Raw genomic sequence first — 27,114 nt, forward strand, 5'->3', positions numbered from 1 at the left:
GACCATCCCCGAAAGAAATGTAAGCGGCTTCCAAAGCAGGTGCATATGGATTATCGCTTCAATAATATGCCTTTGAGGCTCTCCCCACAGCAATTCAAATTAAATTTGAGGGTTGGAGCTTTCATTAGTCTGTCAATTTAAGTAATTAAATAAGAACATTGTATTATTTTGTATTATCAGGATGAGACTTAGACAGCAAGCAAAGAGACTTAATCCCCCACCAACTTCTGCCCAGATATTTGCTTCCAATGCAGGCTCTGGAAGGCACCAGAACATATATAACTTTCCCCACTGAGATCCCTGTTTTAGGGCCACTGTTAGGATTAGCTTGAAGAAGCCACTGCAGAAATAGTCAAGTGAGAAAAGTATGCTTTCTTCGTTTTGGAAGTCTGAGTTTGTAAAGATAACTCAGGTCCATTTCTGTCATGCAAGAGCAGAGAAGGCCTCCATTTAAAGGCAGCTGCCTCAGGGGCCCGAAAAAACTCAGGCAAAGTGGCCAGAAATGGGTCATTTATATCCTAACAGTCAACCCAACCTTGGCACAGAAATATCGGCCAGTTTCTGCACCTCCCATTAGGCCAAACCTACCTTAACTTGTAGGAAAGGGCAGGCCCAACTGACAAAAAATGCTGCTCCTCTCTGTCATCCGGTCAAAGAGAGCCCTATCCAGCGCCTCCTGGCCTGGCAGAATAGCCGGGCACTCTACTACGGCCATGCTATGGCGGTAACCAACCTGTTACAGGGATAATAATCTCCCTCTAGCTGATTAGTCATACAAAGTCATCACGGACAGGCACGCCGCTTTTCTGGACGTTCAGATCCACTTTAAAAGTGTGACCTTTTAAATTCCAGGGAGTCCAGCCATCCCTCTACAAACTCAACTTGAATATCCACTGTAGTATTTCCAGGATCCTAATCACATAGTTTTAGGTTTGTAAGGTGAATGAAAGGCCCAATGGTAACAGTCTAAGGTGAAAAAAAAAATCGCCTCATTTTCCATCTTTCTTGAAGATGTGCTTTGTGAAGGGTTAGAAACCACTGCTGATGTGTAATTCTAATGTTTCCGCCTTGCCCAAACATTTCCCAATAGTCTTTCGTAGATGATAGCTAGGATAGAAGAGGACCAAATCTCTATTTAACTACTTACAAGAAAAAGCCAAAGCCATCCTCCATCCCTCTTCCCCATTACTCCCTTTCCCCCCATAATTCTAACAATCAATCCACAACCTACAAAAGTGAATTTTTTTGGAAAAAAGTAACATAAAAGGAGACAAAACTCAAGTGATTACCACTAGCCCCACCACACACACCCATGTAAGTAGACAGACACATTTCCTCCTCCCCTCCCCTCTAAATTTTTCAGTCCTACAAAAGGAACCTAGAAGAATCCTTCAGAATGGAAAGCGTATTTGAATTCTATTTCTCTAGCCCAGCACCCACAGAGATTCTAACTAATGTCGGTCTCTACTTCTTCCCTGACAGAACTGAGCACGTGCGTTGGTTCAGGGAGTTGCCTACCTAGAAAGGAATCCTACTTTCAATTTTACTGATGGTCTGTTCGGTATCCAGCCTCACCCATGTGGGGTGGAAGTTTTTGCTTAAAGTTGAGTAACACCCTAAATGGCAACCTTGGAATGCCTGTGAGTCACAGATTCCATTAAAATGGCCTTGAACAGGTCAAGAGAGTGCCCAGGAAAAATGTATTTCCAAACACCAGTATCTAGATAATGAAAAAACTACGAGACCAGCAGAGGCTCTGGTGGGACTCAGTCCTAAGTCATCTGGGCGGATGGAGTTATTTCTTGGGGATTTTTAGGGGGCAGGGGGAAAGAAAAAGATGTTTTCACACTGTTTTCAAGCACAAAATGTTTATTTTTCTCCTTAATATATACAATCTCTTGGGGATTTTGTTCCACTGACTGTCTGTGTACAAGGATGGAACTAACAGGCATTAGTGACTCCAGACAGTTCCAATGCAAGCTCAAAGAGGAATGAGGGGTGAGGGGGGAGATGAGAACAGTCTCCTAATGTTTGCTCATGAAGCATACAGACATGAATCTAAAAACAAACAAATCAAATATACATGTTACAGAGAACAGAAATCTCTTACTACAGTCAGTATTTTGCCCAGGCAGAAGACTCTGCCTAATTGTCTATAAAATTCAATTCTAACTGAATTGATGGAATAATATATTCTCAAAGGGTACAAACCAAATAATTTAGACAGTTCTAAGAATGCTCCAAAGTACAATAGAATGACACAGTTCCCATGTTTGGCAGCACAGGGTACTCTGCTTTCCAGCAGGGAGTATAAAACATCTTTGCAGGAAGAGAACAGTGTGCCTTCAGCATTCCACCTCGCAAAGTTTCCTTATCCCATGCCCAGACTGAGCCCCGTCTAGGTCGAGCTGTCTATGAAAAGGAAACTTGCCATAGACATAGTGGCTTTATATCGGTCACCTGCAGAGCGTAAGACTTCGGAGGTGATGGAGAGTCCACGGACCATAACAGGGACCAAACTGGGGTAGGGCTTGGGGCTCAGGGAGGGAAGGGTGAAGGTGCTCCCATTCTGCATTGCAAAGACTGAAAGAAAAAGCCTGCAAAAGGAGCCGGTCAGGTAACATTGTTCTGAAAGATATGTTGGTCAGAAGGCAAATTGTAGAGACGCTTTAAATACCGTCCCTGCTGCCTTTGATTCAGTTTGCTCCTCAGAGAGTAGCACCACAGGCCTAATGGAAGACAGAAACTTGTAGGAGGGCTGTCTGCATTCTCAGAGTGGGCTGGGAGGCCTCTTACAATGGTGTCTTTTCTTGCCTCACACTCATAAAGCATGTACGGATTTCAAATCAAACTGTCTTATGCATGCCCTTTTGGTTAAAGTGTGGCAAAATTTGGGTACTTAACTTGGGAAAGAGAAGAAAACATTTTCTATCAGGTCCCTGTTAACAGAAAGAAGTCACCACTTGCATGTACCACTTTACCAAAAGGCCAGTAACTGGATAGGCTCATGCTGGCCAAAGTTATTATCTGGGTTTCTGTACAATTCACTCACAGCTTCCAAATATGCTCCTTGAAGAATACTTAAAAAAAAAAAAAGATTCTGTCTTCTCTTTCTCATGGCATAAACTCAAAAGAGGTTTATTTTTTTCTACCATCAACCAAATCTCAACCTAACATTTGCAACCCTTTGATAGTCAAGATTATCTTCTCATTAAGATGAAAGAAAATAGCACATTTACAGTAGAAAACCAAAAACATGACCACAAGCTTCAATTTCAAAGTGTGTAAACTCTGCATATCTTTTCAACTTAAAATAGGGAAATCAGTTTTGAACTCACAAGCAAACTATAAATAAAATACACCTTTCTGATATATATGTATATATGTTTCTATATATAGATATATTTTACATCTCTTTCCAGTAAGGAACTGAAAAGTCAAGATTCAAGGCACTCAAATACTCCTGCAGGATTAATACAATATTGTCATCACCAAATCAAGTACAGGAAGTTACTTGTGTTTTAAAGATCGCAAGTATAAACCACAATCACAACAATGGAGAATAAAGTCTTAACAGTGAAGTATGTAAATATTGTCATGAACAAACCCACTCTTGGGATATGGCTGTGGTGGGTTCTACAGGCTGGTTGTGGATGTAGCTGAAGCCACCAAAGCTGCACAGACAAATAGCATCCCCAGGCTCAATACTCTCTTGGAAGCATGGGAGAGAAAGAGAAAGAGGGAGAAGGAGAGAGAGAGAGAGAGAGAGAGAGAGAGAGAGAGAGAGAGAGAAGAGAGAAGAGAAGAGAAGAGAAGGGGAGGGAGAGAGATGAGAGAGAGGGAGAGAGAAAGAGAAAAAGACAGAGAGAGAGGAGAGAAACAGAAACAGAGAAAAAGAGAGACTGTGTGTGTGTGTGTGTGTGTGTGTGTGTGTGTGTGTGTGTTTTAAGAGAACATCCTGTTTTATAGGTGAGTCAGAAACCTATGTGATTCTCAGCTTGGGGCTGCACGAGTCGGCAGCAGGTTGCTGTAGGTATACAGGGAACAATTGCAAGCCCGTTTTGCCCAAGCCTGGAAACCGTGCAAGGTTCTGCCCTCCTCTAATCCCAGGCTGGCCCAGTGTGTCTGGCCACCGCGCACCATACACAGGTGCTGGGAACATTCCTCCATATGGACATGGAGGTATCACATAAGGTGGGACCAGGCCAGAAAGGGGAGTACCTGTCATAGGCATTGGCAGGGCTGGAGTGACTCCGGGAATTAATGTAGCTGACACAGGGCCAGGCACCGGAACAAGATATTGTTTCCCCACTCCTGTTCTGACTGAATTAACCTACAAAACACAAAGACACGCAGAAGGATTATGCTTAGGTTGACTGGCCAGAGTCAACACAATAGGTTTGCTTCAATGCTGGGAAGTCTTTAGGAACCTGCCAGGCAGACAGCTCTGTCTCTAAGAGAAAGAAGTCATTGAACCATGCTTTGAGTCTGGTGCCTTCTAATGATTCAGCCATTCAACCAGGACTTGGGGTTGAGGAGTAGGGAACAAGAACCACCAGACCATCCTTTTCCTCCTAACTCATAAGCTACTCGTAAGCCTGTTCAGGAATTTTGAGAGAGCTTCTCCAGGTATTTTAAGAAGCTAATTATTTCAACTGAAATGTCCAGGACCTTTATTCTCAAGGAAGAGAACCAAGAAAGTTCTATTAGTGTCAAGCCTAACCTCCACTGTTGGCCAACAGTTCTCTGAAACCAAAAAGTTAACTTAAAACCAGTCTCTCCCACACAAAGGGCTTCAAGTCTTAAGGCCAATTCAACCACAAAAAGGGGATGACTTTCAAGTTTAAAAAGCTACCCAAAGAAATTTGTCACCCGACTCAGATGTTGATGCAAAAGTATTAAAGTTTCTGCAAAATCCCATCGTTTGGGTTTCAGGAGGAAAGAAAGCACCTCAAGTTAACAGAACAGAAAGAACCAGCCAACCCCTATTCTAGAATAACCTTAGGGCATTTGTGGTAGGTTGTAGATGGTCTTCACTCACTCACACACACACACACACGTGACTCTTATGTACACTTAAATTTTTTTTTTAAACCCTTACCTTCCATCTTGAAGTCAATACTATATATTGGCTCCAAGGCAGAAGATTGGTAAGGGCTAGGCAATAGGGGTTAAGTGACTTGCCCAGGGTCACACAGCTAGGAAGTGTCTGAGGCCATATTTGAACCTAGGACCTCCCATCTCTAGGCTTGGCTCTTAATCCACTGAGCTACCCAGCTGCCCCCCCCCCCCCCCATGTACACTTAAAATTGAATGGTTTAGTCATCCAGCTTTGTGTCAGTGAGTTACAAAGCACCACTTGACTGCTTTTGGGGAACTACTTGATTTGAGCTTAATGTTTGGAAAAAACCACTAAGGTAAACTAGCTTAGAGATCAGCCACAAGATAGGGCTGTGTGTATGTGTGTGTTCTGTAAAAGCTATACCCCCAATTTATAAAGGATATGAAGATGAACAGGACATAACCAAAGGGTATCCTAAGCTATCAACAGCAATAACATGCCCCAAATCATTAACAATTAAGGAAATACAAATTAAGCAGCTCTGAGGTTCCACCTCACATCCCTAAGAGTGAGGAAAAAAGGAACATGACAAATGGAGTGTGTCTGCAGGAAAACAGGCAAGGCTTATATACAAAGGATATCAAAAAAGAAGAAAAGGTATAACTCTTTTTATAAGAAAAGAATCAGAAACTAAGGAGGTGTCCATCATTTGGGGGAATGACTGAACAAATTACGGTATATGAATATAATGAAATACTATTGTGCAGCCATAAAAAATGATTTAAGAAATGGTTTCAGAGCATCTGGGGAAGAACTCTGTGAACTAGCATGAAGTGATTAGAACCAGGAAAAAAATTTAGACTTTAATGCCAACATTGTAAAAATATACTTCTGAAAGGCTCTAATCAACACAATGATCAATCACAATTTTAGAGGAACTATAAGAGACCTCACAGAGAAGTGATGGATTTAATGCAGAATAGACAAATGATTTCTGGACAGAGCCAATATGGGAAGTTGTTTTGCTTCACTATGGATATTTATTACAAAGAGTTTGTGTTTGTTATAAGGGAGGAGAGGGAGAGAAAATGAACACTTTTTAGTTGAAAAAATATATAATTTTTAAGTAAAAAAATTTTTTAGCCAAAGTTCGAGTTTATATGGGAGGAACTGGTCATGTGAAACATAAAAATCTCCATTTAATTATGTCTTCTGAGGTCCACCTTGGACAAAAGCCACCTCTGAAATAAAACCAAGTTCACAGACCCTAAGTTATGGAACTTGGCTCCATCACCTTATAGGAGAAAAGTCAAGTAATGGATATGACACTCAAGTGTAAATGATCCATCTGTCCTCAAAGAGGGTCATGGACTATTCATTTTCTTAAAACAAAGCAAGCTGAAGGGCTGCCAAATGATGACATTACAGGCAGCATTAAAAATGAGGTATGACCATTTAGTTAGTAGAGGGTACGTTATTTTGGGGTAGAAGTAAGAATCACTCAACTATTGAAATTTCTGCACCCTATCCCCCAGCATAGGCACCCAAAGCTGATGCCATGGCCTTTTCAGGACTGGTGTTTTTGTAGATTTTTTTTGATCATCTCCATGATTTTTCACAAGGGCACATAAAGTAACAACTCTGAGTATTGTCTGTCCACATGAATTGTTTTCAAGTCAGGCTTTGTCTTGTACTGAAGTGGCAGTAAGCTGGCACACATGTTCAAAGAAAGGTTCTGAGAAAAGTGTTCTTATTGGTGGAGAAACTGATTTCATACCTTATTCCAATAGCTTTTTTCAAATCCATCTAATACTCTGAATGGCCTGATATTAGACTGGCTTCCCTGTAAAGCTGTGATTGGGGAATGTGTTCAGGATTAAAACTAGAGATGGATATGGACTTTAGTCCAAGAATACCTGAAAAGTCCATTATTAAAACTTACACTTTCTTCTTCCTCTCCTTCTAGTCCTTTTATGTTCTATAGAATCTTTTGAAAGAAAATGATTCAGAACTTTCAGATGCATATGTGAATCACCCAAACATTTAATTCTTGTCTAGCTCAAGTTTTTTCATGGTTTTATATATTAGTCATGCTCCCAACTAAACTGTAAGCCCTTGAGGAAAGGGACTGTATTTTATATTTCTATATCAGCCACAGTGCTAATCACAGTTTGAATACAAAGCAGGGCCTTAAAATACCTGCTGATGGCTCAAGGGAGCCATATTGAATAATGTGGACATCTGTTATTGACCTATCCTATCTCAGATGTTCCCTTTCTTGGAGTGGGAGGAAAAGTAATGGTGATGATAGTTATTATCTAACAACTTTATGGGACTCTGTCTTCTTCTTAGATGGTCTTTGGAGCAGTAGATAGTAGAGAATGCCTTAAGGACTTCTTTGTTCTCTTTGAGTGACAAAAATAAGTGCACAACTCTGACAAAAGACTAAAAATTTACTTTGAGTTAGAATTCAGCAAGATACAAAGATCTGAACCCAAGGATTGAGAAAATTAGTTTTTTAGGTAAATGGAAGCAGTAGTTTGCCAGAGTCCTGGGATTTACTAATAGGATAGCTCCAGTACAAAGAGATTATTTTCAACATCTGACCTGATACTTTTTTGCTGGTTTCTTGATCTCTCTACCTTTCCTTCAAGCTCAAACCTTAACACAGCTTTGAATTTAATATTGACTCTTCTGCACGCTTATCTGTTCAGTCTTTAATTCCTATTGATTTTCCTTCCTTTGAAATGCTGAATCTCTCTCCTCCTCCTTTCTTTTCATAACAACCATCACCCTAGGGTCCAGAGCCTCCTCACTTTGTGCTTGGAAGTTGATATGGGCACCACAGATTAAGGTGTAAGAGAAGACTCTTTCCTTTTCAGTTCAATCACTGCAGGACTTTGTCAGAAAGTGCTTTTACTAAGAAAATGAGTAAAAACAAAACAAGGAAATGTACAAAAATGTACAGAAATGAATCTACTTAACATGAGTTTCTGATTCAAGCTTACATCAAGAAACAGTTTATGGGGCAATTAATCTCTTGGTGCCTACTTTCACCTCCTTCCCAAAAGCTCTCTTCAGAGAAAGAGAGGGAGAGACTTGTGCAGGAGCAATGGTCATATCCTCTAGTCAGATCATACTTTAAAAAAAATACAATTTTATTGTCATAATTTGTTTTTATGTCACCTAAACTGCTCCTGACTAGGTGATCTTATCGAGATAGGTCAGCATCTATCCACCAAAAAGGGTTTTGGTTGCCTCTTATGAAAGACTGGGAGTCATCATTTCACATTTATGTAGGACAAATACTAATTTTAAAGTCCTATTAGAAAAATCAAAAGATTTCTTGATCTTACTAGCTTAAAATCAAGTAGGAAACACTCTCTGTTGAATTCCTAAGATCAAGTTCTAAAATATTTTAGATCCAATTATTTTTTCTCCTTCTGTAGATCATCACTTGCCACTCTCCTTTAGGCAAGCACCTGATGCCTAAAGATATAGTAACTGATGAGTTTGGTGGAGGAATTGTGTGGGGAGGGTTACCCCTGATCTACTTGTGGATGGACAGAAAAGGTCACTATACTTTGGAAGGGCTGTTGGCTTTAGAAATTAGCTCACTTTCCAAATACACATAGGCTCTTTTACAGGATTCCCCAAAGAATTGAGGAGACAAAGGATGGATAAACTGGAGAATTTATCAAGGTACTCTGGGCATCAAGTATGGCCTTTCAATAATTATTCTAATTGTAAGGGGAAACATAAGTGGGTCTCACAGCATCTAGCAAATGAAGTCAATTAGCCATTCATGTATCTATTATTGTACCCTTAAAGAATCAGAAAAACAAATCTTCACATTTATCATCCATTGTAAAGGCAATTCACATACAGAACAATGTGCCAAAGTGACCTTTCTTTTGCTTGGATTTGTTTGGATGCTTTGGATGGGTTGGGGCAGAGGAAGGACGAATAAAATACTTCTTGAGCTAATTAGTAACATGGATAACCCCTGCCCATACTTCTTTGCCCAGGAAGAAGGGAGAAAATTATTCTCCATTCAGGGTGTGGAAACTGAATGGTGAAGGGGGGAATCCATGTAAATGGCCAAAGTTAACCATAGAGTGAACCCACTTTGGAGTCACAACCAGAAACTATTACTGAAACTAAGCCAATGCTGTTCACACTAAACTATGTCATCTTAACCCAAGAGGGAAGCACATTGGGCAAAGAATATTGATAGAAGATATACTACTTTGGGCTTTTTCTTCCCTGAGTTCAGTCTTAATCCCTGAAGTGTGATCCTTGAAGGCTCACTCATAGAATGTAAGCTCCTTGGGATGAGACTTTTTCTTGACTCTGCATCTAAAGTGTCTTGCACATGATGGGTGCTTAATAAAAGCTTATTGATTAGAATCTTTGGTGGTAAAATTTCCTTGATCCTGATCTTTTCTAGATGTGCTATAAACATGTCTTTTATGATACATTGGACTAAAATGGGACAGAAGGACAATAGCAGAGATGTATATAGTAGCCAATGGTTCCTGCAAATGATTGTTGTAAATGTTTATCAGCGCAGAAGCTTAATACATTTTAAAATTTAAGCAATGCTGAGAATTACATGTAGCCAGGAAAAGAAGAACTTTAGGTGACTAAAGGTCTCTTGGTTTGCAGACTACCCCAGATCTGAAGTCACAGAATCACAGAAGTCAAAGGGATTTCATAGGAGTCAAGTTCTTCCATAAACAGCTCATGCAGTAGAACTAATGGAAATCATGGACTAGAGAGGTTAAGCAAAATTAGTTATCAGCAAACACTCTCAGGAATTGGAATAGGTTAGCATTATGCAAACAAGAGATTTCAAATGACAGCGTATCTTAGAGAATTGGTTTCAGAGACATAGGACACCATCGTGTAGTTCTCTGCAACCCAGTGAGGTGGATGCCGTTCAATAAGAAGGCATCACTACTTTCTAGGACCCATTCCAGACAAGAACAGGCTCTCCCTTGGCCCCCTGACCCCTCCCCATATTGCCTTCCCCAAAGAACGCCACTTACGCCACGTGCCTCGTTTTGTGCCTGGGCAGGGTTTGCACGGGGTTCCATATCTTGCCTTTTCTGGTTCTGTTTCAGTTGGTTTAGGGAAGGTTTTGTCTGAGCAGCTCCCACGGTTTTGCTTGTCCATTCATCCACTAGCTTGTGCAAATCATCCGTGAATGTCCCTTTCTTGTTGTTGCTATTATTGACTTGTGCCTGGACTTGCAGAGTGGCTGGGGGCACTGGCTCGGGACCTGTTACCAGACTGGTGGTAGAAGATCCTAGGAAATCACACACAAAGCAACATTAATTATAAGGCGTCTGACATAAGGCCTTATTTTACAAACTCAAAATTATTTTTGAACATGACTCTGCACTGGAGAACACCTTTGTTTCAAGAGTTGGTCTGGAGAAAGAGGGTCTTTTCAAGATTTAAAAATCTGATCAGTGATATTTCCCACATTTTGCCAATCATTAAATTCTGTGCTTCTGAAGTGCTTCCAGAGGTCTCCCTCTCTGGGAATGTGGTATCAAGTGTCAGCACTTAGAAAGAGAGCAATGACAAATAGCTTGGTCATTCTTATAGCAGCTTTTCCAATTTGCTTTTATGAACAGCACCCATCTGTTCTACCAGAAGCACCTCATCACCATGGTTCAGTGCTCTCGGTGCACAGAGAGAGTACGATACCAAATCCTCAAGCTTCGTTCATAGAATAGGAACAGCACAGAACTCATAGTTTGGAGTGAATAAAGAAAGAACATTGCCACAACATTCACATGTCCAGAGGAAAATGCTTAACATGGGCCAGATTTTTTTTTTTTTTTAAGTCCAGTAAGTTCCAGTTACCTGGTGGTTCTAATGGACTTAAAATGTATTAGGAAGACAACTGGAGGTAGAAGTGGAGCTTCTTTTAGTGTAGGTTGGCATGTGGGAACATTTAGGAGGGTGTTAAGCCAAGAAGTAACATACTTTTGTTGTGAGCTGGCTGGGCAGCTTTCCACAAACATGAAACTTTAATGCATTAAAGCAGGTAGAAGGAAGACTGTTTCAGTGCCCAGGGAAATACTTTGCGCTGTCATAGGCTAAAGTAGAATACAAGGTCTTTGAGGGCAGGGACAGCTTTAATTTTGTCTTTCTGTCTCCAATGCCTGGAATACAATAAGGGAATAAATGCTTTTTGAACTTAAGAACTGGACAAACATAATGTTTGGTTCCGATAAAATTTAGAACAATTCTTGGCAGGTAATTTCAGATCTAAAATTCTAGATAAATCAAATGAAAAAGGTTGAAAAGTAGTCTGATTATGAGCTTGCTTTTAAAAAAATTAGTTCAAAGAAAATTGAAATGAACATTTTCAAAGTGATTTAACCAGAGACCATCTCTTCAAACAAATGGTTCAGAAACACAATGCGCTATATGAGGCTATTTTAGTAATTAGCAATGAACAAGCATGGACACAGAGTCTACTTCTAATAGGAATTTTTCAACCAATGGCTGAAAAAGTAGGCCAGGTAAACTGGTAACCCATTCAGTCCTGGACATCGTTCCTCTTGCAAAGACATTAGTTTTTTTTAACTTTTGGGGAATATTCATTCATGTGAATGGGGAAAAGGAGCCAATTAGTTATTAGTAATTTATGGATCTGGGAAAAAAAGGAGCCCCTGAAGTAACCTTGGTAACGTGACACAAATAGCAGCAGGGATGAAGGAGCATGAAGCTGGAATGAGGTGAGGAGCAGAAATGTTGCTATACCAAAGCTGTAAGGATGACTTAGACACGAACAGAGCAGCCACTTCCATGGAAAGAACAGCCAAGTTTACTTGACAAGAATCTCAAATCACAGACATGGCTGTCTGTCTATCCATTCACTCACACAATGCCCAGCCAGCACCATTTTTGCAAGAACATCAATGAAATCCTAATGGTAGAGCCAACAGAGGAAATTAGCCCATGCAATGGAGAAAACATGAAAAAGGGGTGAAAAAAATCAGATAATTACTACTACTGTGCTCTTTGCCTAGGCATAGACGTTTCAGGGTGGACCCTACAAGGTAAAACAATACAAGACACACAGAGTTAGGCAGGACAGTGTACTTCTGCTGTACAAGCTACTGTATGTTCAAGCAAAGGTCATCATTATGCAAGGAAGAGCAGACAAAAAGTCAGCAGTTCAGAGAGAAGAGAAAACCTCAATTAACTGGGCATCCCAAACCCATGTTAGTGTGCAGGTTAACAAATGTTTTACCGAGCACATCCGTATGCCAAGAGTAATATTGAAAAGCTTCAAGTATGACTATGATTTTGACTTTGTGTCTGGAAACCCAATATCTCTATATGCATACAAAAAAAATTCCCCTTGGCTTTCCAATACAAGCACTTGGACCTCCGCTCTGATTAAGCATAAAAAGCGGGTTCAAAATTGGTTACAAGAGCTTATAAGGCAAAGGGGAGCTAGCCAGCAGTTGGTTAACTGGCAGTAAAGGACAAATTCAAAGTTTCACAAGTCCAAAAAGATACATTGTTCTGTAGGTCTGAGGCCAATTTGGAAAATATTCTAATATCTGAGCTTCAAAGAGGTCTGAATATCCTGAATTCAGTGGCGAAATGTAAGTGCAATAAAAATAGTCCATCCTTAGCTCAAAGGGCAAAAATTCATCTGGAACCATAAGTTTTACACTCTAGTTTTGTGACACATAATCCAAAATCTCTTATTATAGTTCTCTTCTTTTTATATACATATCTTCAATATTGGGAGAATGGGTAGAGTGATGAAGATAACTTTCCTTTCATAACTACTTTTCTAATTAATTAGAGGACCACTAAGATACCTTCCTAATGGTAATCATCTCTTTCCTTCTATCTTTTACTTAAACATTGCCCAAGTTGTGGATAGGGGGAGTTAAAAAGTGAATTTTATTACACAAGATGTGGGGATGGGATTGGCGGGGAAAGGATGTTCCCCTCCTCACCAACAAGTTGGAGTTAAAAGGAATACGTCAATTGTGTAACAGATTTCTGTGTAAGAACAAAGCACAGCCTTTTCTCTTGCAAGATAGGAGCACAAAGCAATTAGTTCAAAGGAACTAATTCTAGATCCTGCCTTACTCCAGTTTCGATATCATTTGTTTATAAGATGCTGAAGGGATGGTATTTGAGGATTTACTACTATTTAGATAAGTTATTATTATTATTATCATCATTATATTAAAGCTATCTAAAAACACTGAGAAATGACTCATTTTAAAACTCCTTGAAAGGAGTTGCTCAGAAAACATTTAACATATCTTGTTATTGTCCCCTATAAAGGATATGGGGAGAAAGTTTCTTTCTTTAGTGAGTGTCTAAGGGACTTCCCCTATAGTTACTCAACTAGACTGATGGTATGGCTAAGAATGAAAACCTAGTCCCTTCTTTACATTCCAGAAACAAACTCTCTTCTAGGTTTCTGGTATAAAATCCATTTAAACCAATTCATCCAAAATCATAACCCAGTTATAAGATATCGTAATGTGATGTTCTAAAATCATACATGATGAGGATATCTTCTTAGAGCATGTTGACAGATCCTTTAAATGACAAACTGGTATGTCCTACACTGCCATTCCTCTCCAATGCTAGAAAGTTTCTTTGTCCTTAGCTGAAAATGAAGATGTAATTTCTTTAGTTTCTGAAAGTTGCAGCTCCAAGGAAGGGCCCTTTTTAAAAAAACAATTCACACAAACTTCATGGCAATGTTTACCTTTTTGTTATTATCCAGAGGATTTTTGTTTACTCTTCTTGAACTCAAGTCCAGGCCCAGAGGGGGTCCAAACTTGAAATACAGGTGAAGGACGCAGGTTGTAGAAAATGATTGCAAATTGGGAAGAAGTCAGAGAGGCCAATATGTTATCTTTTTTTTTTTTTTTTTTTTTAACATTACCTTCTGTCTTAGAATCAATAAATACTATGTTTTGGTTCCAAGGCAGAAGAATGTTAGGGGATAGGCATAGGAGGTGAAGTGACTTGCCTTGAGTCACACAGCTAGGAAGTACCTGAGTCCAGATTTGAACCCAGGACTTCCCATCTCCTGGCTCTCAATCCACTGAGCCGCCCAGCTGCCCCCCACCCCCACCCATGTTATCTTCTTTAGTCTCACTTTTAATTTACCAACTTCAAAATGATCATGCTACATATCCTACAAAGGGCTGATATGGGGCCATGAGACTCCCCAAAGGACCCCTAAACCACAGATCTCCTTTCTTGGACCCTCTTCCAATGACATAGCTCAAGAGAAACTATGATAAGACTGAAAAAATGTTGCTTGAGGGACTAATTCTTAAGATAGCCCACTCAGTACTAACTTGTGTTCATATACACACCACACTATAGTTTTCCCGTCAGACTGTATGTTCCACGTACACAGGAAAACCATACATTATCTAAAATTTGGGGAAGACTCCAATGTGTGATGCAGCATTCACTGTATGGGAAGGCATTTAATATATGTCTAGTAAGTGAAATTTACTGTACAATTTTTTCTTTATTATGTTATGGCTATAACTAAGTTAGTAATCAGTATGGGCCAAACCCAGAAATCATTCTATCTTCTCATTTGAGAAAATCAACCAACCATTTATTAAGGGTTTCCAAGGCACTGTGCTGGGCACTGGGGATACAAAGACGAATGATAACAAGACTTGACTTCAATTTGAACATCTTACCCACTTACACATTTGTGCTGCCTCCAGAGTTCCTTTATTCCATAATTAGATAGTAGCTGATGTATCTACTACTTCTTTCTTATAATGGAAACAAGTCCTAGATCAAAGATGGTTCAAGGAATTCACATAGATGTCATCATTATTACTACAAAATTATATGGATGAGAAAAAAAATTCCTGCTTTAAAGACACTGAAATAGAATTTGGCACGAATTCCAAATGAATACTCAAAGAGATGAAATCACATTTCAACAATGAACATTCTGCAAATAACAAACATCTAGACATACAGAAGAATAAACCTAGAGAACCAGAAAGAGTTGATTGCTTCTGGCTAGTGTGAACATATCAGGGGAAGTCCAAGAAATTATTTATTATTTTCAAACACTTTTATGCAAAAAAAAATATGGCACATTCAACTAAAAGTAGAGTAGTGTAGGGGATTTTGTTTTTCCTACCATTGAATGGAACTTGTATTTAGAAAAGCAAACCTTGTCCGTAGGGAGTTAGATCAGGTGTTTTGCAAAGGATGTCAGACTAGTTTCTTTTTCTTTTTTTCTTTTTTTTTTGTGAGGGGTGGGGTGGGATGGGCTGGGGTGGATGGAAAAAGACAACCTGAGTGACTCACCCTTAAACCAATAGAAGGATTAGGCATCTGAAATCTTTTTTAAAAGTAGATATGCCTTTACGGTTCTATGAATGTCCTATTATTGAGCAATGAGGCTGCAGAGTCCTGAGGCAGACACACACAGCCGGACACAGAAGCATGCAGACATAAGCCACAGGACAGGTGACATAAGTCTTGCTTGCAGAGAAAAGCAGAGGCCATGTGCATCTCATTATCCTCAGATGAACACACAGGTAACAACACAGTGAGTGGCATCACTTCCAACAGATTCACGTGTATGACACATCCACATGACAAGTGTTAAGACAGATCGATACAAAACAAAACAAAACTAGAGAAAGCCTAGAGGAGGAAAATAAGTGTTCTTTCTTTCGTGGCACACAAAACCAGTTTCATTACTTTATCATCACAATACAGATGAGTAAACAGCTCTGGACAAAGATAGCCAAATTCACAATGAAAGTCATAGACATTCGAATATTCTTCTCCTAGTAAGCTCCTCCCACCAACTTCATCCAGCCTTCTCCATCTCTAGCTTAGACTATTCGAATAACTGTGTATTCCTGTCTTTAGACTCTCTCCTTTATAATCATTTTCACACTTTGTCAGATAATCTTTTTAAGACAAAAGTTGTATTTTCTTGCTCAAAGCTTCAACTGCCTTAAGGATAACGTTTCAAACTCTTTAGCAGAAATTCAAAGCCCTCTACAAAACTTGGCTCCCAAAGACTTGATCTAATCTTCTTAGATTGAGAATGTGGTTTGCTTAATATCTTGCCTCTCTGTTCACTTGTTTGTGGTACACACCCTTTCTAGAATATTCTAAACATTTTCTGCCTACCTGAATAATCTCATGTGCACAGCTTATGCCTCTTGCTATTGTTCTTGAGGCAGGGGCCATGTCATATTTCCTATTCTCCTGCCTTAGCGTCTGGGCAGAGGAATAGGCACTGGAGAGGTGATTAAAAAATGTCTAATAGTAAATAACCCCCTAAATGTCCTGGAGTTAATAGCTCAGAGTAAATCCTATTAATTAGATCATGTTAAACACAAACAGTTTAGATATTTTAAGTAAGGCAGTGTTGGATTAGAGGCAGTATATTATACTGCTGGAGATTCCAACCTTCTTTGTGCCACGGATCCCTTTGGCACTATAGTAAAACCTATGAATCTTTTTTCTGCACAAATTAAATATTATTACAAAGGAAATCAATGATATTGAGATATAGGCATAAAATAATTAATAAACAAATTTATGTACCTTAGATTAAAAAACTACTAGAAGAGATAGAAGTTGGCCTTTGAATCAGGAAAACTTAGCTCTGAGACCCTCTTATGATGTATACAGGTTGTGTGACCCCTGGGTAAGGCATTTAGATGTCTAGACAGCTCCTATTGCTCTGGGCAACTTTGTAAGGCTCTAGGTTGGGAAGAAGGCACTGACCTGTACTGATAGAGTAAATCTCCTCATCTTGGAGTTCCCTATTCCAATGAAATCACAGGTCCGGTCCCTAGTCCTATAAAGTACTGCACAGTGCTGAAAGGATCAGTCTTGAAGTCAAGACGACTGAATTCAAGTCTTGCCTTGAACCTACTAGATCTATGATCAAAGAGAAGCCACTTACTACCTATGGAACCTCTAGGGCAGGGGTTGGCAACTTTTTTGGCCATGAGAGCCATAAACGCCACATTTTTTAAAATGTAATTTTGTGAGAGCCGTACAGTGCTCACAGTGCCGCTCCTGTAACAGCGCCTGAAAAAAAAAATGGACTTTATGGCTCCTGCAGAAAGAGCCATATCTGGCCCTCAAAAGAGCCAGATAGGGCTCGAGAGCCATATGTTGTCGACCCCTGCTCTAGGGTGAAGCTTTCTGAACCTCACTGTAAAGAAGTCTTCATTCACAAAATGACTCCTGGGATTGTTATAAAGGTCAAGGGATGAAGCTGAAGGTATGACCTTTTAGTAACAATAATAAAACCAACATGAGATAAGTTGACTAACAAAAATAACCTAGATAACCTAAGTAGGAGGCTATGAAACTGTTAGCCTGGCTGTTGTCTTTCCATCCAATGCTATGTTTCGCTTATCACACTAAAGAAAAATTGAAAAAATTCCTTTTGGCTTGTTTGCTGCGTTGTACAGTACTAGAACCACTGGCTTGGGAGCCAGCAGAGGGAGCTCCAGCTGAGGTTTTCAAAGTTGCTTCCATCCAATTAATCTAATAAATTGGTTTAACTATGTGTTCTATTCTTTTCCATTATAAAAACTGTCCCACTTCCAACCCTCTTGCTTTCCTTTTTCGAACAGTTTTCCTGCCCCCAAAATGGTGCTTTGGTAGCCCAATCAAAAGCAGAGAGGCAGAGGTATAGAGGCAAGGGAGCTGAATTTGGAGTCAAATGGAACTGAGTTCCAACTTCTGCTACTTATTAGTCTGGTGAGTGAGCGTGGGCAAGATTGCTTATCTCTGTGCCTTCCTTGTTTGCAAGATGAGACGGTTGGATTAGGTGATCTCAAGATATCTTCTAATTTTTTATTTATACTTCTTATGTTCTTAGGATCATAGTTTTTAATAAAGAGATGGAGGGGCCATGAAAGATGATTCAGGCCAATTACTTCATTTTACAGATGAGGAAACTAAGGCCAGAGTGAGGTTAAGCAATTCCCTAACATTGCCCAGGTAATAAGGAGTAGAACTACTACATCTAGTTCCTTTGACTCTAAATTAGAGGGTCTAAACTTTTTTTTAATATCATGGATCACTTTTCTGGAAAAAAAAACAACAAACAAAAAACAACCAATTAATGAATAAAACACATAGGATTACAAAAGAAGTCAATTATATTGAAATACTTACAAAAAACAATGTTCAGACTACATGTTAAGAATCCCTACTCAAGTTTCTTCTATAGCATTGATGTAGTTTCTCTACTTTTAAGTGGTAGAACCAGGTTTTGAACCTAAATCCTTTGACTACAAGACCAGAACTCTTTTCACTATTTGTTGATGTTATTTAGTCATTTTTTCAAGGTGTCTGACTCATGCTGATCCCATTTTGGGTTTTCTTGGCAAAGATACTGGAGTGGTTTGTTATTTCCTTCACCAGCTCATTTTATAGATGAGGAAACTGAGGCAAACAGGGATAAGAGACTTGCCCAGGGTGACACAGCTAGTGTCTGAGATTACATTTGAATTCAGGAAAGTGAGTCTTCCTGAGTCCAGCCCTGGAACTCAATCCACTGTGCCACCTAGCTGCCCTCTCTTTACTGATCCATATTGTTTCCCTGGGTAAGATATTTTTATTTCCCTGGGTCTCAGTTTTCTTACCTACAAAATGAGATGGTTAGGCAAAAAGATGCAAGGTATCTTTCCACTTTAAATCTAAGGCTTATTGCCTACCTTCTCTCATGGAACACCACTAAACTCAATTTAGGTTGTTAACGAGCTAGTCTTGGCTATATAAACATAATCACTGATTGCAAGGCAAAATATATATTTATGCAAGTCAACTGAGGGATAATAATAAAAATAATAATGATGGTGATGCTATTTATATTGCACCTATGTTTTAGACAGTGCATTAAGTGCTTTATCATTATTATCTCATTTGATCCTCATAGCAAATAGGAGCAAGGTGATATTATTATCCCTATTTACAGATGAGGAAGTTTAGGCAGAGTTTAAGTGACTTGCCCAAGGTCACATAGCTACTAAGCTTCTGAGACCAAATCTGAAGTCTTCCTGATTCTTGACCTAGAGCTTTATGCACTGCATAGCTGCCTAAGAAGGTTTAGAGTGTGTGTGTGGGGGGAATAACAGAGAAGGGGAATAAGAACAATTGCTCTAAAGGTTTTATATATAGTACAAAGTGATAAAATTAAGGTTCAGAGAGCAGCTAATAATTTGTAATTGTTACTCCTACTTGGAAGAAAACAGTAGCACTTTGTAAATTTTCCATTTCTAGAGAGGGAGAGATTAGACTCAAAACCTCCTCTGTATATCCTCTGGCTTTGAAATGAGAAACTACAGAACTGAATGCTTAAGCACACAGTGGGCTTTCTAATAAATATTCATTAAAAGGCATTTACAACCTAAAATGGACTTGAATTCTGGTGTTATATAGCTCCTAAAATACACTTGGTTCGCTTGAGGTTCAGACAACAAGCAGCTATGATTTCCTGGTGGCATGACTGAGAAAACAGAATAGTAGAAATAACAATTCAAATTTATGTGTTGCTCTGTGATTTCTAAAACTCTTTCCTCACAACCCCTCTGTAATGTAAACAGGGACAATAAAATGCTTTGCCCCCTCCTCAATCTCATTTTAAAGATGAGACAAACCAAGGCACCATATTTTAATTGAGGAAAACTGAGATTCAGAGAGGGGATTGGGAAAAAAACCCAACAAGCAATTAACTAGAGCATTGTTAGGTGTGTGTGTTTTTTAAAACAAATATTATCTCATTTGATTCTAACAACCCTGTTAGGAAAGTGCTATTACTATGTTCAATTTACATTTGAGGAATCTGAGACTGAAGTTAAATAACTTCCCTGCTGTCAGAGCTAGTATGTATCTCAGTATGTATGTGAATTCAGATCTGACCACAGGCTGAGTGTTCTATCACCACTGTATCATCAGCTTGCCCAGTTGTATAGCTATGACTTGAACCTACTAAATGTTGCTTTTTAAAGAACATTGAGCTTAGAGAATGGAATTCTGGATGTTATTCCCAGCTCCATCATTAACTTGCTTTGTAAATAGAGGCAGGTCACTGTGCCTCCTCAGTCCTCGGTTTCCACTTTGAAAAAAGGGGCTAGATTAGAGGATCTTTAAAGTTCCTTCTAATTTTGACAAGCTATGATCTAAGTAATAAATAAGCCTCAGAAAATAATTCCAGTGGTAAAACTTGAAAATTCAAGGCATTCATATTATGGAAAGTCAAAGCTTTGGTGATTTTCCCCCAGGGCACATTCGGGATGAATGAACTAGAAACACAAACATTAGAGCTGGACTTTAAAGGTCATCTTCTCCAAACTTTTGTGCTCAGGATGAAGAAATTATACTGAGTCCATTAAAAAAAATTGATGACAAGCAATTTCCAACATAATGAAGATCATTGTGGCTTGACTGAAAATTCTTTATTCTTTCTCATCTACTTGTTCTCTTTGATCCAAATGGTCTACTTTTTCTAAATCCTTGTTGACTTACTGACATCTGTAGTGTACACACTAAACAGGCTCTCCCAGTCCAGCTTGGACAGCTTCAAAGGCTTATTTCACCAAGGATGTCTGTTGTTGAAGTCTGTTAATACAACAGAATAGTCCATCCAGAATCTCAGAAAACATAAACAGTCCTGTATTGACTCTCTGTTCCCAAGTTTATCAGTTTTCTTAAATGCTCTTTTGATATCTTAAGATCCCTTGATATAGACAGTTGAGCAAATAAATAATCAATTGCAGAGTGATGGAACCATATATATACAAGAATGGTTCAAATAAAATTCTTTATCTTTGATAGGCATTAATATAGGGTTAATAAAGGTTTGTCAATTTACTTCATTTGAAGGGAAGAGGCAATTGGACTGGATAAAAATCCATGAATAATGGAATGTCTTTTTCTTTCCACCATAGTCATAGGGTTGATGGTAGAAGGGGGCATCCGAGATAACAGGTAAAGACCCAACCCTCAATAACTTCTAGTAGGTAAGGTAGTAACTGCCAACTTATGAAAGCTTTCACATCAGTAAGCAAAGGTCTGACCCACTATACCTATTAGTTTGCCAACATTTTCTTCCCTAGCCTGTTTGTGAGAAGGAATAACAATTTCCTAAGGCCTTGAGAACCTGAAGGTAAGGAGAACTTCTGATAGCAAAGTTCTGGAATGTATCAGGAAGGGAGAACTGGACTTCTTGCTAAGAATTCTAGCAAACTTCAGGAATGGGGCAGAAGCAACTTATTGAGGGCTCTGACAGATCAAGAACTTAGATCTTTACACACGAGAAGGACCTAGCAAATGTTTACTGATAGGAAATCATAATCTGGGCCTGCTAGCATGGTAGAAAGTTAAATTTTAGAAATGGGCGAGAATGATCTCTAATTATATTATCTATTATATTACCTAACTATATTATCAATGAGGTACAAAATGGCATCTAAGGAAGGCACAAGAAGATCTAAATTCAAATCTATCCTTAGCTACTAGCCATGTAGCATCTGGAACTTAACTTCGGTCTGCCTCAATTTTATCATCTAAAAAACTGGGCTAATAATAGCATTTACCTTCGTGAGGATCAAATGATAATATTTGTCAAGTACTTTGCTGCCTTGAAACATTTTATAAATGTTAGCTAAGGCAATGAGATTTTCATGAACGACATGGATATCTTTTGATTACCAAGCCTAGCAAAAAGTATGAATAATCTGAAAATTATTTTTGGCTTTTATATGCCTTGGGTTTTTGTGTAATAGATTTACTCTGTCATATTCTACCTGGGCTGGCAGTAAAATGAGTTACATTCAAATGAAAACTGCGTTTCTTAATCTTTCACACTAACTAAAACTGGTTTGGAGAAAGTGGTCTACACTAGGTAGCCAGAAATGAAAATTCCCTGAAGAAAACTCAGTAGGTTCCATATGCAAATAACTGAGTTAAGAATTATATACTGACATACATCTAAATTCCAGGAATAATAAATACCCTGAAGTGTTATTTACTCTCACTATTTAAAGTTACAGTTATGTAAAATATAGTCATTTCCCCCAAACCAATGGAAATAAACAGTACAAATTCAAATAATACAACATATTTATGGGGATTCATTATTCACACTAAAGGGGACCTGGCTGGGTTAATACACTACAATATACAATACTATTTGGATACAGGCAGTATGATCAAAGGAGAAAAAACACATATAGTGAAAAAAAACTTCACGAATGATAGGCTATATTCAAATTTTATATGAGCCAGATTTGAAAGAAAAAGTCCATCCTATACTCAAACCAAAATGGCATATTTACTTACAAACTCACAGAAATAACCACATACCTGTGCCCACTGTCATAAATACATTTATCTACAATAAGGGGCAGTTTTGGATCAGATTTTTAAAGCAGGATGGGCCTTTGTTTATCTTGTCTAAGTTCCTTCTGATGAGTATTTATTACTAAGTTATTGGGCGGGCCATAATTTTATGGTTTTTTGTTTTGTTTTGCCAAAGGACCCTGCAGGACCAACAGATTCAAAGTCATCTTTAAAATAATCATCATCATCCAAGCAGGGCCATTTTGAAGTCTGACTATAAGAATAGGCTATGCAACTCTAAAATGAGAGTGTCTTGAAGTCTGAGCCAGATAACAATTTGTCACTGTTATTTTCTAACTGCAGGTGACTAGAACAGCTCTCATTTTACTTCTGAAGTGGCGATTGACAATGCATACATTCAGGGAATCACATACAGACACACACATATGCACCAGTGTGTGTGTGTGCCTATGTGTGCCAGATATAGATAGATATAAATATAGGCATATCTATTGCAGGCAATCAGTAACTTACTTTCTCTGGTTTTGTTCTTGAATGGACACTAGTCAAAATTTACCCAAAAAGGGGAGGAAAAAAGACTGTGGAAAGTCCCTCTAGTTCACTGGCACCTCATTGTTTGGGGGAGTTAAGCATTATCTACCTTAGAGTGGGTTTGGTTTGAGAGTAGACTACGAGGGGAATTATCTAAGCTCTGGAAAAGAAAAGTGGCCAGGTGGTGTATGCTGCCACCCTCACTAATTGTCTCCTACCACCTGGAAAAATGTCCCAAATAGGCATTTTGGCAGGGCATGATGTTTTAATTGAAAATCCCTTCCTCCCCCATCCCCCTGCCCCAAGGCTAGCACTCATTTTCATCCCCTGCAATTCAAATCTATTCTCTAAGCGGACAACAAAGTGGGGACTTGGTTATGCCCAAATCTGAAAAATACTTCATGGCCAATTTTTCAGCCCATGTTGCACGAGCCCAAGCAGTCTGCCATCTAATCTATGCCAGACTCTACATCTTATTTTATACTGCAGACCTTCACCAAAAGCTTTATCATCACTCTGCAGAATAAGAAAAACTGTTCCCTGTGGCCCATTTTCTACTAAGTGAAAGCTGAACACCAAAATACTAATATTTGGCTTCTAAATAGATGGGGAGGGAAGCTGGAAAAGGGTGAGAGGGGGAAGAGAGGGAGAAAGATAAGAAAGCATAGTAGAAAGGGAATTGCTATGGACCTTGTGGTTAGTCAAGTCTCTGCAAGCTCTAACATTTACTAGCTGTGGGACCAAGGATCATAGATATAAAAGTGGAAGGGGCCTCAGAGGTCATCGAGTCAAATTCCCTCATTTTGCAGACAAGAAAACTAAGGCCTAGGGAGATTATAGGCAGGAAATGAGAGTCTATGATCTTTCTACTACAGTCTTTCTACTTCCCTTGGGGCAAAGCTCTTAACTTTTTTTGGGCTCTCTCCTCCCTAATTCTTCCTTTGTGATGGGAAGATAATAAAAGCATTATTATGCTATTTATATTCCCTATTTTTTTTAAAAATTTTCTTCCATCTTGGAGTCAATATTATGTATTGGCTCCAAGGCAGAAGAGTGGTAAGTGCTAGGCAATGGCAGGTCAAGTGACTTGCCCAGGGTCACCCAGCTGGGCAGTGTCTGAGGCCAGATTTGAACCTAGGACCTCCCATCTCTAGGCCTGGCTCTCAATCCACTGAGCTACCCAGCTGCCCCCTCCAATATTCTCTATTTTAAAGCAGAGCTAATAATGCTTTTTATTATCTCTTCATCACAAGGTTGTAACATAGCATTTTGTAAACTGTAAAAAAACAGCAATAAAAAATCCTCACTAAACAAAAAGTTAAAGAAATATGATTATTGTTATTATTATTATTGTTGTTGTTGTTTTATTATTATTATTGTCATCTGTGGTACCTTACTCCAGAGTGATGATAAAGCTTTTGGTTAAGGTCTGAAGTATAAAATAATATCCTTACTAGGAGTTATATAACAGCATAAGATCTTTTCTCATAGAAAGACAATTTCAAGATAATCACATAAGTGAATCTGATTCAGGGCTTCTTAAAATCCTCTCTATATCACTGACATTCTCCTACTTGGATTCAAACAGGCACAGTTAAAACCTTTCCTAACTGTCAGGGTGGCAGTACCACAGATGACATGATTCCTTGTCTTTTTCCTATTAATAGCTTTGTAGTCAGAAACAGAACTGAAAGTGCCACCATATAATAATTCTAATAATTATCATCTCCAATATCCCCTCCTATCTTGCCTATGAAGTTTCTTAGCCAGAATGCAACTTGGAGAAAGGGAAAAAGAGTCCCACAGTTCTTTCCAATCCATTTTTCTATCATCAATACTTTAGACATTTTAGCTTAATCCATAAGAAAAATCCAAAAATAATGGCCAAACACAGATATTAAACTTACCAAAATCTTTCCCAGCATCACAGACCACTGTTAATCCACAGTAAAGGTACAGATTTAACTTAGAGCTTTTGAAAAGAGGTTTGGATGAGAAATGCAAAAAAGCTAGGGAAAAAACTGAAGAATTACATCCAGAAAAAACACAATTTAGGAGAGGGATGAAAAGGCTAGTAATAGAACCTTAGATATCTATTACTGTTTTGCAAGGCCTTAAAGACAAGAAAAAAAGTAGTTTTCCAATGGACAATGATAGGAACCAGGTCTGGCAATATCAGACAGGAAGAAATCCCTTTTCTTTGACCTGTCTTAAGCAAAGCTTTTCTTCCTAATGAACTCCTATTTAGAAAGGATCAACAAATAATTACTGCAAAACCTATAGGATCACTTTTTGGGCTTTGGAACTTTCTTAACTTCTTTTTTGGGGGATTGATATGTTTTTTTTTTTTTTAAAAGACAATCATGTTATTTTTTTTTGTTTTGTTTTTTTTAATTTTAAACCCTTTACTTCTGTGTATTGACTTATAGGTGGAAGATTGGTAAGGGTAGGCAATGGGGGTCAAGTGACTTGCCCAGGGTCACACAGCTGGGAAGTGTCTGAGGCCGGATTTGAACCTAGGACCTCCCGTCTCTAGGCCTGGCTCTCAATCCACTGAGCCACCCAGCTGCCCCCGACAATCATGTTATGAACATTAAAGGCCCTACCATAGCTCTTTCTTTGGGCAAGACACTAAGGAAAGATAACCTTCAGCAATAACTAAACAGTCCCCTGAATGGTGGACTGAAAACCTGCCTCCCTTATTTATAAGATTAGCAGGAAGGAGATTTTTCTTGTAAGGCAGAAATGGAAGACTGCCATCCCATCACTATAAAAAGAGAGAGAAACAATATGCAGATAATTTTGGATGCAGTTTTCAAGTTATATGGACACTTAAGCTAGAAAACTGGGATTAAAAAAAGAAAGAGTAAGATCTACCAACACTAATGAATCTGAGAGATAACTGATGCCAGATTACAAGAGGCCCCAGGAAGTGTGTCTATGTAGCATTGTTGATGAGGCAATTTTTTCCAACAGAACCTGGTCCAGCACTGTTTAGGCTGGCAGCCTACTTCTGTTCTGGTAGCTTGATTATGACCTTATTGCTAGAATTAAAGGAGGAATTTTTGGACTATTGGAAGGGAGTTGGTTGCATAGTGAATAGAGTACTGGGCTCAGTGATGAGAAGCCCTGAATTCATGTCTAGCCACATTTAGTAGCTGTGTGACACTGGGCAAGTCTTTCAACCTCTGCCTGCCTCAGTTTCCTCAAGTATAAAATGGAGATAATATTAGCACCTACCTCCCAAGGTTGTTGTGAGGATAATATAATATTTGTTATATAGTAGGTGCTATCTAAATATTTATTCTTTCCTTCCTTTTCCTTCATCACTCTTGAATGAGGTCTATTGACGAAGGGTATGATTCAAGAATATCTGAGCCCCACTTCTATACAACCTTTACCTTAATGACATAATTAAAGGTTTGGAGGCTAGGAAATCTCCTCTCTCATAACTATCCTTTGGATGCTGACAACTAGGCCTTACATAACCTATCACTCTAAAATAGCAGCTATCCAAATAGAATAACTGCTATGAAAAGGAATCTTTAAATATCAATTATTCAAAAACCAAAGGAAGGGGGGCAGCTGGGTAGCTCAGTGGATTGAGAGCCAGGCCTAGAGACTGGAGGTCCTAGGTTCAAATCCGGCCTCAGACACTTCCCAGCTGTGTGACCCTGGGCAAGTCACTTGACCCCCATTGCCTACCCTTACCAATCTTCCACCTATGAGACAATACACAGAAGTTAAGGGTTTAAAAAAAAAAATTAAAAAAAAAATTAAAAAAAAAAAAAAAAAACCCAAAGGAAGGTTTTCAGATAAATTGTTGTAGTTTACTCAGAAGGGCTGCTTTATAAAGTAGGTCAAGACCTTCAGCCATTCATCCCATTTTATTTCTGAGCAAGCACAGTTTGTTCAAATATTTGCAAGATGAAGTGTTTGCTGAAGCATGTGGAGAGTAACAGGAATAACAGTTAGAATACACAGATGTTGCTGGCCCCCAAGCCCTGGGAGTACCATGTCCACTTAGTACCGAGATAGAACCATGGGAGTCCTTGACTTGAAAGAAAACCCTAAAGGTCCACATTCAGCTATTACTTCATCATTACAAGAAAAGAGCCAGT

The 27,114-nt window shown here is 38.9% G+C and overlaps 1 protein-coding gene across 1 annotated transcript in view; it reads right to left on the bottom strand.

Annotated features, from left to right (window-relative positions):
- Window positions 1–27,114, bottom strand: part of WNK2 (WNK lysine deficient protein kinase 2) — a 246,695-nt gene that overhangs the window by 633 nt on the left and 218,948 nt on the right. The window contains exons 27-29 of the mRNA XM_044670684.1: window positions 12,093–12,137; window positions 10,114–10,373; window positions 4,222–4,333 (exon numbers count right to left, since the gene is read on the bottom strand). Coding sequence (XP_044526619.1) covers window positions 4,222–4,333; window positions 10,114–10,373; window positions 12,093–12,137 — 417 coding nt within the window. The remainder of the gene's footprint in view (window positions 1–4,221; window positions 4,334–10,113; window positions 10,374–12,092; window positions 12,138–27,114) is intronic.

Source organism: Gracilinanus agilis, chromosome 1, assembly GCF_016433145.1.
Source record: "Gracilinanus agilis isolate LMUSP501 chromosome 1, AgileGrace, whole genome shotgun sequence".
NCBI classification, from domain to species: domain Eukaryota; kingdom Metazoa; phylum Chordata; class Mammalia; order Didelphimorphia; family Didelphidae; genus Gracilinanus; species Gracilinanus agilis.